This window comes from Mirounga leonina, unplaced genomic scaffold, assembly GCF_011800145.1.
Source record: "Mirounga leonina isolate KUSES-001 unplaced genomic scaffold, KU_Mleo_1.0 Mir_200, whole genome shotgun sequence".
NCBI classification, from domain to species: domain Eukaryota; kingdom Metazoa; phylum Chordata; class Mammalia; order Carnivora; family Phocidae; genus Mirounga; species Mirounga leonina.
Window position 1 is genome coordinate 3,678,891 of NW_023270503.1, and position 17,461 is coordinate 3,696,351.

The 17,461-nt window shown below is 37.6% G+C and overlaps 1 protein-coding gene across 1 annotated transcript in view; it reads right to left on the reverse strand.

Moving 5' to 3' along the window:
• Window positions 1-17,461, reverse strand: part of EFCAB5 (EF-hand calcium binding domain 5) — a 195,141-nt gene that overhangs the window by 108,736 nt on the left and 68,944 nt on the right. Inside the window, exons 6-7 of the mRNA XM_035027657.1 lie at window positions 4,311-4,467; window positions 1,957-2,005 (exon numbers count right to left, since the gene is read on the reverse strand). Coding sequence (XP_034883548.1) covers window positions 1,957-2,005; window positions 4,311-4,467 — 206 coding nt within the window. The remainder of the gene's footprint in view (window positions 1-1,956; window positions 2,006-4,310; window positions 4,468-17,461) is intronic.

The following is a 17,461-nucleotide window of genomic DNA, read 5'->3' on the forward strand; positions in this document are numbered from 1 at the left end:
TATAGGAGGTGAGAGGACAAAAAAATCAGTCAACTAGAATGGTCTGGAATTTCTCTAATTTTACCACAATCTCAAATAGAGCTCTCTTCACTCACTCCTTCTGTACCTTCATCAAAAAGTAAATAAATAAAAGAAGTTATCGCAAAGATTTTCTGAAAGAGGAGTTGAGGTTGTGCTAACCATGAAGAATTCTAGATTTTGGATAGGCTGTGAACATGTGGGAGAAAGGGTTGTCAGCAAGGCCCAAATCATGTTTGGGGACAAGTGATCAGGAAGATGGGAAGCATATTTTATTTTTAAAAGTGAGACTAGATTTCAATCTATTGTTATCAATGTAATAGTGGTCAAAAACCAATTGAAAAAATCATTTGGATATAAATTATGTATACCTAAGGAACTAAACTCTAGTGCTTTATTCTACAAGTCAGAATTTTTTTAAGTTTATTTCTTTTAGTAATCTGTACACCCAATGTGGGGCTCCAGCTCACAATGCCAAGATCAAGAGTCGCATGCTCTTCCAACTGAGCCAGCCAGATGCCCCTACAAATCAGAATTTTTGCTTAATCTCATATGAGGAAACAATTATGAAAATAAAAGCATCAAAATCTGTGGTTCTCTATAGCTGTAGTACTGTCTCCCTCTACCCCCAGTGAGCATGGTGGAAATTTGTAGTTTGTTTTTGTTGGTACAGTGATGGGGAGTAGGAGTAGGGTCAGAAATCCTGCAATTCTTGAGGCACATGGGTGGCTCAGTTGGTTGAGCAGATGACTTGATTTTGCTCAGGTGATCTCAGGGTCCTAGGATGGAGCCCTACGCTCAGTGGGGAGTCTGCTTGAGGATTCTCTCCTTCTTCCTCTGGCCCTCCCCCTGCTCTTGCTCTCTCTCAAATAAATAGATATTCAAATAGGGGAAAAATCTGCTTAGAATAAATTTGAGTCTAGAAACTATTTTACATATAAACACAGTATATATATATATATTTTTTTTTTTTTTAAAGATTTTATTTATTTGACAGAGCGAGATACACAGCAAGAGAGAGAACACAAGCAGGGGGAGTGGGAGAGGGAGAAGCAGGCCTCCTGCAGAGCAGGAAGCCCGATGAGGGGCTCGATCCCAGGACCCTGGGATCATGACCTGAGCCGAAGGCAGACGCTTAACGACTGAGCCATCCAGGTGCCACCCAGTATATTTTTTATTGTTAAATTTTCCAAGACTGTAACTACTATGAAAATTTGAGAGTGGATTGTACTTTGCTTCCTTCTGAAACTTTACCAAGAGTTGTCCACCATTTCAGAAAATTATTTAATGGGAGATAATGTCATAATTTGTGTCTGAACTCCAATACAACACACCTGCATCAGTCTGCATTTGTAGCTCTCCTCTTTATGGGGATTCTATGTATATATACAAATCATTCATTTTGCCCTTACTTCAAAATGTCAAATACGAAGAAAATGGTCGATTGGATATAATTTTACTTTTCTTATGTCTAAACATTCATTATAAGTACAAATGTCTGATACATTATGTCTTCTAGTGAAGTTATAACCAAACATTTATATATTGAAATACAGTCCATATAATTTTCTTAGGTCTTTTCTTGTATTTTTCCTTTATATCACAGTTAGGACATAATACCTTTCTTTTTTAAATTCTGTGTATGTAAGTAAGTAATGATTTTCTAGGAACTTGATGGGATGATAAAGGGGTAATACAGAGTATTTATAATAAAATGGAGCACTCGACTAAAAGGATCAAAAATCACTGATTGCTTTTCTGTTTTTCTACATTCTCCATCTGGAAAGGGCAAAAGAACCAAAGTACATGTATAAGAACTTTGAATAACATATATCTCAATATTGACTCTTCATCTTAATCCATCATCTGTTCCCTCACCCCCCTCCACCCTTATAAAAGAGGGAAAAATAGAAATAATACAGGAATAGGCAGGTTTACCAAGATGGAAATCTGGATTTTGAAAAAATTCATGAAGAACATTCTGAATCTGCAAATCAAAGAAAACAGACCATGCATTACATCTCAATTGCCATATATTTAGTGTTTTAAACTAAAAGCCATCTAGAGTCTTTCTGTTTAAGTCTTGAGTAATCCTTTTAAACCAGGGACTGAAATTATTAATAATTAACATTAAGTTCATAGACTACTTCAAGGTATATCAAATGTTTTTTCATACACATCTTCAATGATTCCCATTGAGAACGTTCTGTGTGAGAAGTAGGATGCTGAGAGTGATCCTATTTTGTCCTCTCCAAGGACATTTCTAGCAACCTTCAGACACTGGGCATCTTTGGCAACCAGCTTGGCAATCCAAAGAATCCTCTATAATTCCTTGTCCTTCAATTACTAAAAAACAAAACTTCTGAGTTCTTCTTGGTCCATTTTTAAAAAATAGATTTGAGGGACCTCTGGCTAACTCAGTTGGTAGAGCTTGTGACTCTTGATCTCCAACGTGAGTGCAAGCCCCACACTGGGCATAGAGTTTACTTTAAAAAAGATAGACTTGATTTTTTAGAACAGTTTTAGGTTCACAGAAAAACTGAGCACAAAGTACAGAGAGTTTCCATATACTCCCGGTCCTCCCCACCACATACACAGCTTCCCCACTGTCAACATTCTCTACCACAGTGGTACATTTGTTACAATCAATGAACCTCCATGAAACATCATCATCCAAAGTCTATAGTTTACATTAGGAATCACTCTTGATGTTGTACATTTTATGGGTTTTGGCAAATGTATCATGACATGTATCCATCATTATTGTATTATACAGAATTATTTCATCACACTAAAAATCCTCTGTGCTCTGCCTATTCATCCCTCTTTCTGTCTTCACTCCTAGAAACCCTGATCTTTTTGCTGTCTCCATAATTTTTTCCAGAATGTCATAAAGTTGGAATCATACAGTATGTAGCTTTTTCAGATTGGCCCCTTTCACTTAACAATACACATTTAAAATTTTTCCATGTCTTTTCATGGCTTGATAGCTCATTTATTTTTATTTTTATATTATTATTATTTTTAAGCTCATTTCTTTTTAGTGCTGAATAATATTCCATTGTTTAGATGTACCACACTTTATTTATACATTCAACCACTGAGAGAAATCTTGGTTGTTTCCAAGTTTTGGCAATTATGAATAAAGCTGCTATAAACATCCACATGCAGATTTTTGTGTGGACATAAGTTTCCAACTCCTTTTGGCAAATACCAATAAGCATGATAGCTGGATCATATAGTAAGAGTATGTTTGGTTTTATAAGAAACTGTAAACTGTCTTCCAAAGTGGTTGTACCATTTTGCGTTAACACCAACAGTTTCCAACAGTTGCTGTGTATCTTTGTCAGCATTTGGTGTTGTCAAGGTTCCAGATTTTGACAATTCTGATAGGTGTGTACTGGTATCTCATTGTTTTAATTTGCATTTCCTTGATGACAAGTGTGGAGAATATTTTCATATGCTTATTTGCCATCTGTATGTCTTTGGTGAAGTGTTCAGGTCTTTTGCCCATTTTTAAAAAAGATTTTATTTATTTATTTGACAGAGAGAGAGAAAGAAAGCACACAATCAGGGGGAGCTGCAGAGGGAGAGGGAGACAGGGAGCCCGATGTGGGGGCTCCATCCCAGGACTCTGGGATCATGACCTGAGCTGAAGGCAGACACTTAACCAACTGAGCCACCCAGGTACCCCTACCCATTTTTAAAATCATTTGTTCATTTTCTTATTGTTGAATTTTAGGAGTTCTTTGTATATTTTGGATAATAGTCCTTTATCAGGTATCTCTTTTGCAAGTATTTTCTCCCAGTCTGTGGCTTGTCTTCCTTGGTCTATTTTTAATAATTCACTTTGAATTGAAAATATGCTTCGCATTGTATCTAACCAATAAATGTTCTCACATCTATATACACCTAAGAGAAAATGTTTAACTGTTAGAGTACAGTTGTTTTCTGATGCTAAAAGACACATGTTCTTAGTTTACAGAAGTAATGAGTCACCCACATACAAAAAAACAAAGAAACAAATGAAATCTATGTCTATGCATAACAAAGAGTTTGGGAACCTCAGCCAGAGTCAATATTTTAGAAATTTAGCTAGAATCTTTTGTTTTTTTAAATGCTTAATAGAAAATTGAAGAAACTGACTCTCATGGACCAGACAGGTCAGGAATCAGCTTACCTCAGCAAGACTGAAAATTTAGAGATAGATTTCTAGCACTCCACTCAATATTGCAGCAATCATCCTCTTATCACCCACCCCACCTACCCTTCACAATATCCTCCTTTCTTACCACTACCAGGGGAATCATTCCTTTCGGGTCTAGAATCCATTCACTGAACTGCTCCTGCAGAGCCTGCTTCCGTGTATTGGCCACCTGGACTTTGACTTCTGTTATGCATTGTCTTTGTTCTCGTTTCTGTTTAATACTCTCCTTCATCTTGCTTATTCTAAAGGACATTGAAATAAAAGACATATTGAGTTAAGACCATTGAATTTCATTCAGATTGTTCAAATGGCAGAAAAGAATAATTCAGAGCCTTATTTAAACTTTGTTCCTATCTTTAGAGCGCCTGGGTGGCTCAGATGGTTAGGCATCTGCCTTCGGCTCAGGTCATGATCCCAGGGTCCTGGGATCGAGTCCCGCATCGGGCTCCCTGCTCCTTGGGAGCCTGCTTCTCCCTCTGCCTCTCTCTCTCTATCTCTCATGAATAAATAAATTAAAAAAATAAAAAATAAAAAAAAATAAAAAAATAAACTTTGTTCCTATCTTTAAAACAAATAAATAAGGGGTGCCTGGATAGCTCAGTCAGCAAAGCGGCCGCCTTCGGTTCAGGTCATGATCGAGCCCCACATCTGGCTTTCCCTGCTTCTCCTTCTCCCTCTGCCTGCTGCTTCCCCTGCTTGTGTTCTCTCTCTCTCTCAAATAAAGAAATAAAATATTTTTTAAAATAATAAATAAATAAATAAAAGAGGCGCCTGGTTGGCTCAGTCGTTTAAGCCTCTAACTCTTGATTTCAGCTCAGGTGGTAATCTCAGGGTCATGAGATTGGGTCTGCGTGCAGCTCCATGATCAGTGCGGAGTCTGCTTAAGATTCTCTCTCCCTCACCTCTTCCCCTCCTGCTTGTGCTCTCTCCCTTTCTCTCTCTCAAATGAATAAATAAATCTTAAAAATAAAATAAAAAATAAAAATAAACTTTGTTCCTGTCTTTATGCCATGAGATCTTCCTTTTTTTTTTTTTTTTAATTTTATTTATTTATTTGAGAGAGAGAGAGAGCACAGAGTGAGAGGGATAGGGACAAGCAGACTCCCTGCTGAGCACAGAGCCTAATTCAAGGTTTGATCCCAGGACCCTGAGATCATGACCTGGGCCGAGGGCAGACTCTTAACCAAGTGAGCCACCCAGGCGCCCCCCATGAGATCTTTCTTGATTTAGGCCTGAAGTGACCTTTCCTCCCCCAAGCACTTACTGAATTTGGCTAAATCATAGGCTGTCATCTAGTATTATTTGACTTTTTATAGAGGTGGGCCTTATTTTACCCAACAAAATACCGTACGTAAGAAGTACTAAAAATAAACCTAAAAGCTGCCACATAGACCTAAAAGCAAAGCCGAATGCACTAAAGTCTTATAGTGGTGGGGGTCTCTATTCTCTGGACACAGAAATCATCTGGAAAGATTCTAATTCCAAGGCTAGAGTGGAAGCCTAGAAGTTGCATTTATAACCAGCATTTTAGGTAATTCTGATGCCTCAGATCAAACTTCTGATTTCTGTCTAGGAATATGTATTTCCTTTAAATATCTAGAGTCAAACACTTTGACAGCCTCTAAGCATAATAGTTATCCATATATTCAGATAGAGCTACATCTCCCGCGTTGGGAATGGAGAAAGTATCATGATTTTTTTTTTTTTAAAGATTTTATTTATTTATTTGACACAGAGAGAGAGACAGTGAGAGAGGGAACACAAGCAGGGGGAGTGGGAGAGGGAGAAGCAGGCTCCCCGCGGAGCAGGGAGCCCGATGTGGGGCTCGATCCCAGGACCCTGAGATCATGACCTGAGCCGAAGGCAGACGCTTAATGACTGAGCCACCCAGGCGCCCGAAAGTATCATGATTTTAATTGTTCCCATATTGATCATCCCTATTAGGACTTCAAAACCTCTGAACTGGTTTTGATTGAAACACCAAAATGACTTAGAATAATCAAAATAGCTGCTGGTTTCAAATACAATTTGTTTGAAGCAGGTCTTCATCTTTCAAAGAAAAAAACTAAGGTGATCTGACAGATTTAGAAATGCAAAAGACTTTTCAGGTAGGACTAGCAAATTGGATACCTCTAATAATCCAAAAGAATCAATCAAAATCTGTCATTTCTTTATTATGCCCATATAAGGCCTTTAAAATTCTCGAGGTAAATAGGCCTTCAAAAATAAACTTTGAAGCTTGAAAATAAAAATAGGCAAGTGGCTTAATAGTACAGAAGGACCTGTTTTTGAGCTGCTGGAAGATTAATTAAGATTGTAAAGGAAGTGCTAAGTTTCTCTGATGCAAATGCGAAGCAGCCAAACCTCCACCACTGATCTCAGTTCCGCCAGTCCCTTCTCTGCTGGCTCTCTGGTCCTTCCACCACTCTTTCTACCTCTGTTGCTTTACCAATCTCCTCCTCTCCTTCTTTCCCTTTTTTCCTCTCTCTATACAGCATTCTCCCCAATTTCTATCTTCATTCTTCTTTTTTAAAGATTTTATTTATTTACCTGAGAGAGAGTGAGAGAGACAGAGATCACAAGACCTGAGAGAGAGAGAGACAGAGATCACAAGCAAGGGGGAGGGGTAGAGGGAGAAGCAGACACCCACCCCCACCCCCTTGCCGAGCAGGGAGCCCAATGTGGGCTAGATCCCAGGACTCTGGGATCACAGCCTGAGCCAAAGGCAGACTGCTTACCCGACTCAGCCATCCAGGCGCCCTCTATCTTCATTCTTACATGACTTTCTATTCTTTGTATCTTTCTTCTAGGCTTTTCTCATCATTCAAACACTCACTTACTCACTAAGTCAGTCACTTATTCATTTGTTATGCAAACATTTCTTGGGCACCTGCTATGGATGCTGCCATTATAAAGCTTAGGGTCCAATGCAGAACAAGAAAAGAAAATAATATTGCATAGTAAGTACTGGGTATCTCCAAATTCTCATGTGTACCAATCACTGAAATAAAAAATGGATGAACAAAACTGGGTTTCTGTCAGGTTTCCATCTGCCTAAAATACTTTTCTCCCTCTCTGTGTTTCACTTGATCCTCCACATCTGCTCAGACATCACTTCCTCCCTCTTATTAATAAAGAAACAAAACCTCGTTTGTATTTCAGAGCCACTGTACATGAGACTCCAAATATAATCCAAATGGATTTTAAATTGATTATTCAGGGAATGAATAAAATTTCTCTTCTGTGGTCTGCATTATCTCATGAGGATATATATGTACATCAATCAACAGAACTTTATAGCATGCAAAACTCTTAACTTTGCATAATGTAGGGTAGACATAAACTACAAACAGATTCTAAGTATAAATCCACATTTAAATGTGGTAAAATGCAAAAATGGTCACAAATTCTTTCCATTCCTGTGCATATGTCCATTTGTAGGCAATGTGATTTTGCAGCTTCTCCCATTAAGAGATAGAATCTATTTCTGCATCCTTTGTGTCTGACTGTGGCCAAGTGACTTGCTTTGGCTAATGGGCCATTAGCAAACATGATGCAAGCAGAAAGTTGAAAAATGTTATCAATTATATCACAACAAAATTGGAAAAAAAAGAAAAGAAAAAGAAAAATGTTTGAACATTGGGGCTAGCCCTTTTTTATTGAACTTAGAAGCCCTTCCACCACCACCTTGGAAATGGGCCTGCGGGATGATGATCCAGTTACCTCCATTATTTTTGTAAACAGTCAACATCTTACTGCAATGTATGAGTGAGTCTAATTGATACCATGTGGAGCAGAGATGAGCCATAAGCTCAGCCCATAGTTATCAACCTACAAAATCATGAGCAAATAAATTATTATTGATTTAGGCCACCAAGTTTTGAGGCATTTTGTTATGTAGCAAAAGCTAAATAAGAAAACTTTCCCCATCTTAATAAGTGTTTTTGAGGTGTTTTAAAGAAAAACACAGTATAAATCTAACTGGTTACAAAATAGAAGTAGGAGCACTTGGGTGGCTCAGTTGGTTAAGCGTCCAACTCTTGATTTTGGCTTAGGTCATGATCTCAGGGTCATGAGATCAAGCCCCATGTTGGGCTCCATGCTGGGCATGGAGCCTGCTTAAGATTCTCTCTTCCTCTTCCTCTACCCCTTCTCCCCCCCCAAAATAGAAGTAAAAATATTCCCTATCCTAGTTATGACAATCCAAATTCTATTTATTCATTCAAGCAGTACAAAGAATATCTTCCTCTTATAGCAGCATCTGCCTTTATTATATTAAAACTGAATGTTGTATTTCATCAAAATCAGTTTTAACCAGCTTATGTGAGAACTGACCATAAACTTTGAGTGACCCCAGTATACCATTAACTGGACCTAACTGAAGACTCTTTTTGGTCTGTTGAACAATGGGACTTGTTTTAATCAATCATGTACAAACATATGGACTCATTCTGTCCTATACAGTGTGATAGTTTTCAGTTTTTATAAGTATAAACATTATAAATCTCCCTAACACTTTTTAAAACTCCTGAGTTTTCCCCCTCTGCAAACTAGTCAGTGAATTCTTCACAGCTGTATATTGCCTTGCCTGGCAAGTTAATAAATTCAGTTTTTGTTTGTTTTTAAGTTCTGGTGATCTTAGTTTCAAAAAGCTAAACTGGACTTCTTGCCATTCCAGGAGGATGTCCATATTATTTCTGTCATGAGTATTCCTATAAAAATGCATATATGACATGTGTCTACTTAATTATTATACTTACTTAATTCTAATATTTTGTATATTCAACATATATCTTATTATGAAATGAGGTTCCTGATGAAAGATGTAATAGCTTAAGAAAAATGTAAGTTACTGGTTAATCAATGATATTTGAACAGATTAGACCTATTTAGAATTTTATAAAATGATGAAAAACATTTATCATAGCTTCCCCATTAAATACTGATAATTAATTCCAGAGATTTCAAAATCACCCCAAATTAAGACATACATTATAATAATCATATGTATCTAAAGACAAAAACAAAAAAGCAAAACACACACACACAAGAAAACTTTCATCATGAAAACAAAAACAGGATTAGAATAAGTTAGTTAATTCATTTAACAAATACTTAGTGAGCATTACTTACACAATGCAACATTAGATACCAGAGAAGTGAGGATGAATATGACCAACAGTTCCTGCTTACATTATAGCAGGGGAAACAACCATTACAATTGTGATCAATACAGTAAAGGAGAAATATATGATGCAATGAGAGAGCATATAAGAGAACAATTTCACAGTGAAGTGGTATGTGAGCTAAACTGGAAAGGACTGGTATTATAAAATGAAGAGGAAGGAGAAGAATGATACAGAGGGAATGACATACAAGACCTTGATATGGAAAGAAGCATAATATGTTTGAAGAACTGAAAGTAATCCTATGTGCTTGGAGTATAGAATGTGAGAAGAAAAGAGGCAGCAGCCAAGTAAGTTAGGGACCAGGTAGGTCATACAAGGAATGTCTTATAGGCCTAGTTAGGGATTTTAGTCTTTATCCTAAGACTAAATGGAGACCATTGAAAGGTTCCACATTTGGGAAAAACACGATAAGATTAACTTTTTTTTATATACTCTATATAGAAAACCCGAAAAACCCACCAAAAAATTGCTAGAACTGATACAGGAATTCAGCAAAGTCACAGGATATAAAATCCATGCACAGAAGTCTGTTGCATTTCTGTACACCAATAATGAAGCAGCAGAAAGAGAAATCAAGGAATTGATCCCATTTACAAGTGCACCCAAACCATAAGATACCTAGGAATAAACCTAGCCAAAGAGGTAAAAAGATCTCTACTCTGAAAACTATAGAACACTTATTAAAGAAATTGAAGAAGACACAAAGAAATGGAAAAACATTCCATGTTCATGGATTGGAAGAACAAATATTGTTAAAATGTCTATACTAGCCAAAGCAATCTACACATTCAGTGCTATCCCTATCAAAATAACACCAGCATTTTCACAGAGCTGGACACACAATCCTAAAATTTGTATGGAACCAGAAAAGACCCCAAATAACCAAAGGAATGATGGAAAAGAAAACCAAGCTGGAGGCATCACAATTCTGGACTTCAAGTTCTATTACAAAGCTTTAATCATCAAGACAGTATGGTACTGGCACAAAAACAGACACATAGATCAATGGAACAGAGTAAAGAACCCAGAAATGGACCTTCAACTCTATGGTCAACTAATCTTTGACAAAGCAGGAAAGGATATACAATGGAAAAAAAGTGTCTTCAACAAATGGTGTTGGGAAAATTGGACAGCCACATGCAGAAGAATGAAATTGGACGACTTCCTTACACCAAACAAAAAATAAATAAATTCAAAATGGATGAACGACCTAAATGTGAGAAAGGAATGCATCAAAATCCTTGAGGAGAATGCAGGCAGCAACCTCTGTGACCTCAGCTGATGCAACTTCTTACTAGACATGTCACTGGGGGCAAGAGAAACAAAAGCAAAAATGAACTATTGGGACTTCATCAAGATAAAATCTTCTGCACAGCAAAGGGAACAATCAACAAAACTAAAAGGCAACCTACAGAATGGGAGAAGATATTTGCAAATGACATATTGGATAAAGGGCTAGTATCCAAAATCTATAAAGAACTTATCAAACTCAACACCCAAAAAAATAAAAAATCCAGTTAAGAAATGGGCAGAAGATTAACCTTTTTAAAAAATCACTTCAGTTACAAGTAATGAATAGACTGCGAGAAGTCAAGAGTGAATGGAAACATAATAATTAGGAGACTGTTGCAATAGTGCAGGTGAGACCTGATAGTAGCTTAGACTAGGGTGAAAACAGCAGGGAACATCAGAAATGAGCAAATTTGAGAGGAGGTAAAATCAGGGGCGCCTGGGTGGCTCAGTTGGTTAAGCAACTGCCTTCGGCTCAGGTCATGATCCTGGAGTCCTGGGATCGAGTCCCGCATCGGGCTCCCTGCTCAGCGGGGAGTCTGCTTCTCCCTCTGACCCTCCCCCCTCTCATGCTCTCTCTATCTCATTCTCTCTCTCAAATAAATAAATAAAATCTTTAAAAAAAAAAATCAACAGGACTGATGAAAAGTGCATAGTGAGGAAGCAGAAGGTGTCAAGATTCATCCCTTGGGTTTGGGCTTGAAAATCTTGATGCAAAACCAAGAAAGACAATGACTTGAAACTGAAGTGCTTGTGAAATATCCCATATACAGATACTGAATAAATAGTTACACATACTGGTATGAAGCTCAAAAAAGGCATTTGGACTAGAGATATAAATCTAAAAGCATGAAGGTATAGATGGTAACTGAAGTCATGTGTTGGAATGACAGCGCTCAAGGATGATTTTGGAGTGACTGAAGAACCACGACTTAAGGAATCTTACTATTTGAAGATCAGATGGCAGAGAATGAGCCAGCACAGGATGCTGAGAAGGACTAAAAAGAGGTAGAAGGAAAACAAGTAAAGAATAATAACATGGAAGGGAAAGGAAAGAGTATCTCAAGGAGGAAATGGTCAACATCATTGAATATTGGTAAGAGGCCAAGTAAGATGAGGATTGCAAACTTCCACTGGGCCTAAAAACATGGAGAACATTGTGATCTCAGTAAGTGACATTTATTGGAGAGAGCCTGGAATGAGGGCCAGATAGAACAGATTGAGAAATGTGTTGGAAGCGGGGAAAATGTATATGGACACCTACTTTGATAAATTTAGCTATGTTTTAGTTATATTTCTTCAACTCAAGTGTGTAAGTTCCTCATGACAAGAACCAAATTTTGTATTTTCTCCCTATAAGGTATGGTTCAACATTGAGCACTTGGTAGTTATGCAACAAATACTGATTAACTGAGTGAAGACTCCTCAATAAATCTGTTATTAATTAATCTAACAAATATTTATTGATATTTGTTAGATAACAAATATCTAAAACATAGATATGATAGAAAAATAGTCCTTGTCTTCAAAGAGATTATGGGGAGGTAAATCAACAATTACATTATAATGTGCTAAAGGCTGACATGAGCCTACAGGTACTCCAGGAATATAAAGAAAGAGTACCCAACCCAAAGCAGATGTGACAGTAGGTATCCCAGAGGAAGTGATACTAGGGCTGAGAGAGAGAGAGAGGGCAAGCGCAGGGGTGGGGGTGGGGCATAGAGCATCCTAAGCAGTTTCTGTGCTGAGTGCTGAGCTTGATCTCACAATCCTGATCTGGACCTGAGTCAAAACCAAGAGTCTGACCTTCAACAGACTGCACCACCCAGGCGCCCAGATACTTGTGCCAATTCTTAAAGCACAGGAAAAATTGTCCAGTGAGAAAAAAGAGGGGAATGATGTTCTAGACATAGAAAGCTGGCACTCTGGATTAGAGGAGAGGGCATCTGGCTAGTGGTTTTGATTAGCTGATATGTAAGAAATAATAAAATTGATGTGCATAAAGAATGCAGCCTATCTAGCCCAGATGAGCGAAGTCAGGGCTTGATGGTCTGAGTTCAATATCACTACATGCTGGGTGCATCAGATCTAGTGCCTGCAAGTTTTGAAGCTGGCCTTGACGGTGAAGATTTCTATTTCCAAATGAGGTAGTTGAGTTCCAATTGAACCACCTTCCTGGAAGAGTATGAGCAAGGCAGAGGGCATTTCCCACTGGATATTTCCCACTGGAGTCCTGGAAAGCATCTGTTTTGATGGTATAGGACTGAGGTAGGGCAGAGGATATACAAATCAATGCAGTAGCCCATAAGGTCTTCAGTCTGTTCTCTTCTATAAACAGAAAAAAATCCTATTTTCTTCTGAGGATAACAGTTACTGCATAGTTTAAAATGAATCAATAGTTTTATCTGGCAAATCCCAGGAATTTCTGGACATCTTGGACAGTCTTACTCTAGGACCACCACACTTTGTCAGACATTATACCAGATATCCAGCCCCAGCTGCAGTGAACTTGACTCAGGAACTTCACCTCAGTCTTTTTAACGTTAGGAATGTCCTATGCCACTGAAGCAGGACCACAGACTTATTCAACATCAAGTTGCAGGGTGTGTGTGTTTGTAGGATATTAGGCTAACATCCAAGGAGACCATGATTTCTCAGTCCACAAGTACTTCAATTTCTAAGTACTTCATAAATGCACATATACACATGCACATATGTGTGGTTTAGAGATGGATATGAAACTAGCCCATGTATATACATTATTATTATGCTTCGGGTTGAATAAAAGTAGAACCTGTTTGATGAAGTCCTACCATACACCATTGGGTAGAATAGTCATTCAAACCCTATAAAAAAAAGCATTCTCCTTGTCTAGCCACTCACTTTTGGCATAACCTGTTTTACTGGATTGGTAAACTATGATATTCAATACAAATTGGCAGAATAGTTGATATTAATAATATCTCCTTGGGAGAAGCACCTATGGGATTTCTTAAGCACTAAGGTTTGGCTCACTAAACAGGTGACAGCTGGTGTGGAGTATGAGCAGACAGACATCTGTCTAAGAAGTCACTGTCTCCTGGCAACTGAAGAAGATCCATATCAAGGGTGAAACATTCCCTTACTCTTGGCCAAGTCCTGGTAGCTGGTGTATTGTAAGCATAAGTTAGACATTTGGGGGTTCGTTTGTTTTATAGTGAAAAATTAAAATAAGAAAGAAGTCATAAGGGGCATCTGGGTGGCTCAGTCGTTAAGCGTCTGCCTTCAGCTCAGGTCATGATCCCAGGATCCTGGGATCAAGCCCCGCATCGAGCTCCCTGCTCGGCAGGAAGCCTGCTTCTCCCTCTCCCACTCCCCCTGCTTGTGTTCCCTCTCTTGCTGTGTCTCTCTCTGTCAAATAAATAAATAAATAATCTTAAAAAAAAAAAAAGTCATAAAAAATGATAGAACTAAAACTCACCTATTATATCCATAGATGTAAATATGCTAAAATCTACCTATTAAAAAAAGAATTCTGATCGAATTATAAAACAAAGAGCATTCTACATTGTATATTCTGTACATAGAGAAAGCACTAAATTAAAATTACTCAGAAAATTTGAAAATAAAAGGATGAACAAAAATATTCTATGAAAATACATATAAAAGAAAGTAGGGGTTACAATGTTCTTATCAGATGAGATTAAATCTGGAAAATAATTACAAAGATGATACTTTATAAAGAGTGCACTATACAGTGAAGGTTTTACAATATGCCCAACTTACATGTACAATTTGGCCAAAATTGTTGGAAGTTGCAAGTGAGAAGGGGGATGGGGTTTGTTTTTGGAAACACACAAAGTAAGCATATTGAAGTAAATTGACAAACCCTTTGTAGATACCACATTCTAATAGAAACACAATGGATGTTGTCACACAGTCCACGTAAGTTCTTTGAACACTGTACATGAGTTAACTTGTAGGGAATTATCAAGTAAAAAAATTAATTATTAAGTAAAATAAAGGCCTGTGTCTCTTTCTCTTTTAGTTTTTACTTGGCTTGTGTATCCTTAATGCTTGAGCACTTATACTGACTTATTTTTCTCCTTCATGTAGCTGTGGTGGAGAAAGTAATTCTATGCAAAATTTTGTAATGATTTTTTCTCTTTGTGGGTTAAATGTTCCATTATTAGTCCATAAGTGTAATAAAGAATTGTCACAGGAAAAATGCCAAAAAGATATATATATATATATTTTTTTAAAGATTTTATTTATTCATTTGAGACACAGAGATACAGAGACAGAGAGAGAGCATGAGCAGGGAGAAAGGCAGAGGGAGAGGGAGAAGCAGGCTCCCCGCTGAGCCAGGAGCCCGATGTGGGGCTCGATCCCAGGACTCCGGGATCATGACCCGAGCCGAAGGCAGATGCTTAACCAACTGAGCCACCCAGGCGCCCCCCAAAAAGATATTTCAATGTGCAGCACAGACTCCATAGTAATTATGAAATAAACAACAGATGTAGGGATCAGAGATCATTAGCAAGCCAGAACCTGGTATGCATCACTAGAACTTCCACACAGGAAAAGATCCAAGTTTTTGCCTTGAGTCTCAGATCTACTTCCTAGTTCATTTGAACTCTCATCTAGGATCAGGACTATGTATCAGGACTGGTGGAGAAAAGTGAGAAAATTTATAGTATAATAGGCCCCGCTTCTCTGGAATAGTATGAAGTTCTAACATTAATAATAATAGTATTTGTCATTTTCAAAAATTTTAATTTAGTTTTTAAATTACATCTGTGTACTTTTTTTAACTGTTCAAATTTTTAATTTTTTTAAATATCATATAGTAAAATTGACCTTTCTGGGACATAGTTGTATAAATTTAAACACATGTAAATATGTGTAACCATCACCATAATCAGGCTATTGAAAGTTTGTAATCTTATTTTATTTTTTTTTAAGATTTTATTTATTTATTTGAGAGAGAGAGAGAGAATGACAGAGAGCATAGGCGGGGAAAAGAGGGAGAAACAGTTCCCCCACTGAGCAGGGAGCCCAACTTGGGGCTCGATCCCAGGACCCTGGGATCATGACTTGAGCTGAAGGTGGACGCTCAACCAACTGAGCCACCCAGGCGCCCCTGTAATCCTATTTTAAGAGCAAATACTTTTCAGGGGCACCTGACTGGCTTAGTTCTTAGAGCAAGACTCTTGATCTCAGGGTTTTAAGTTCAAGCCCCATGTTGGGTGTAGAGATTACTTAAAAACAAAATCTTAAAAATAAAAGTTAAAAAAAGAACAAATACTTTTCTTTTTTTTTTTTTAAGATTTTATTTATTTATTTGAGAGAGAGAGTGACAGAGAGCATGAGCATGGGGGTGGGGGAGAGGGATAAGCAGATTCCCCACTGAGCAGGGAGCCCGATGTGGGGCTGGATCCCAGACCCTGGGATCATGACCTGAGCCAAAGGCAGTCGCTTAACCAACTGAGCCACTCAGGCACCCCAAAAATCCTTTTCATTATCAATTCACAATAAAGCAGTTGTGACTTATAAAATATGCATTCCCAAGCATGGAAGGAATCAGGAGTCAGAGAGAAAAGTTACTGAAAAAAGATGTTAAAAGAAAAGAAAATATGAAGAAAAGCAAAATGACACAAACATAATCTTATCAGTTTTGCAAAATAACATGTAAGAATTAAAATCCACTTCAATTCTTAATCTGTCATTCAGAAACTCTGATGAAAAGCAATAAAAGTATAATACATATGTAAAACTTACAAACAACAGTGATATTTTATTTTTCAGACAAGAGGCTACCACTATAAAAATTGTCCCAAATCAGTAAGGAATATCTTCTCTATCTATTGTTCTTAGACCCCACACAGAAACAAATCCCTTTTTATCCAGAGTAGTCAGATGAAAATTTTTTGGACCAGGTTGAGGCAAATGGATACTATAACATCATCATGAGAGGATAAAGTCTTGACAAACCAAAAACTGTATTCATCTTTTTTCTTGAATATAAATAAGAAAAACTCTCATTCCTAATATAAATGGACTTCTCCAAAACTCTCTAATGGATTAAAGATGACACAAATGATATAGTTCAGAGAATTTAAAAGCAAGACCGTTTAGCTAAGATTGCTGTGTATCCAAGCTTTAAGTTAATAGGTATTGGGCTGTTGTAAACATCCCTAGGATTTCTGAATATTCTGCAGATGCTTGACACTGTCTTATGTTGATCTATAGATCTTGAATTTTTTTTTTAAGATTTTATTTATTTATTTGAGAGAGAGAGAATGAGGGAGAGAAAGCACATGAGAGGGGGGAGGGTCAGAGGGAGAAGCAGACTCCCTGCCGAGCAGGGAGCCCGATGCGGGACTTGATCCCGGGACTCCAGGATCATGACCTGAGCTGAAGGCAGTCGCTTAACCAACTGAGCCACCCAGGTGCCCTATAGATCTTGAATTTTTGCCAGAAAGAGATAAAGCCCTAATCCTGACAAACTAGGCAAACAAAGCATCTTTGATTACTTTAACTCTTGCATGAAATTCCTACAACAGTATTGCTCCAATAGAAACCAGGGCTCTGGGACACCTGGCTGGCTCAGTCGCAAGAGCATGTGACTCTTGATTTCGGGGTTGTGTGTTTGAGTCTCACATGGGGTATAGAGATTACTTAAACAAATTAAAAAAAACTAAAAAAGAAAATGAAAGAAAGAAAGAAAGAAAGAAAGAAAGAAAGAAAGAAAGAAAGAAAGAAAGAAAGAAAGAAA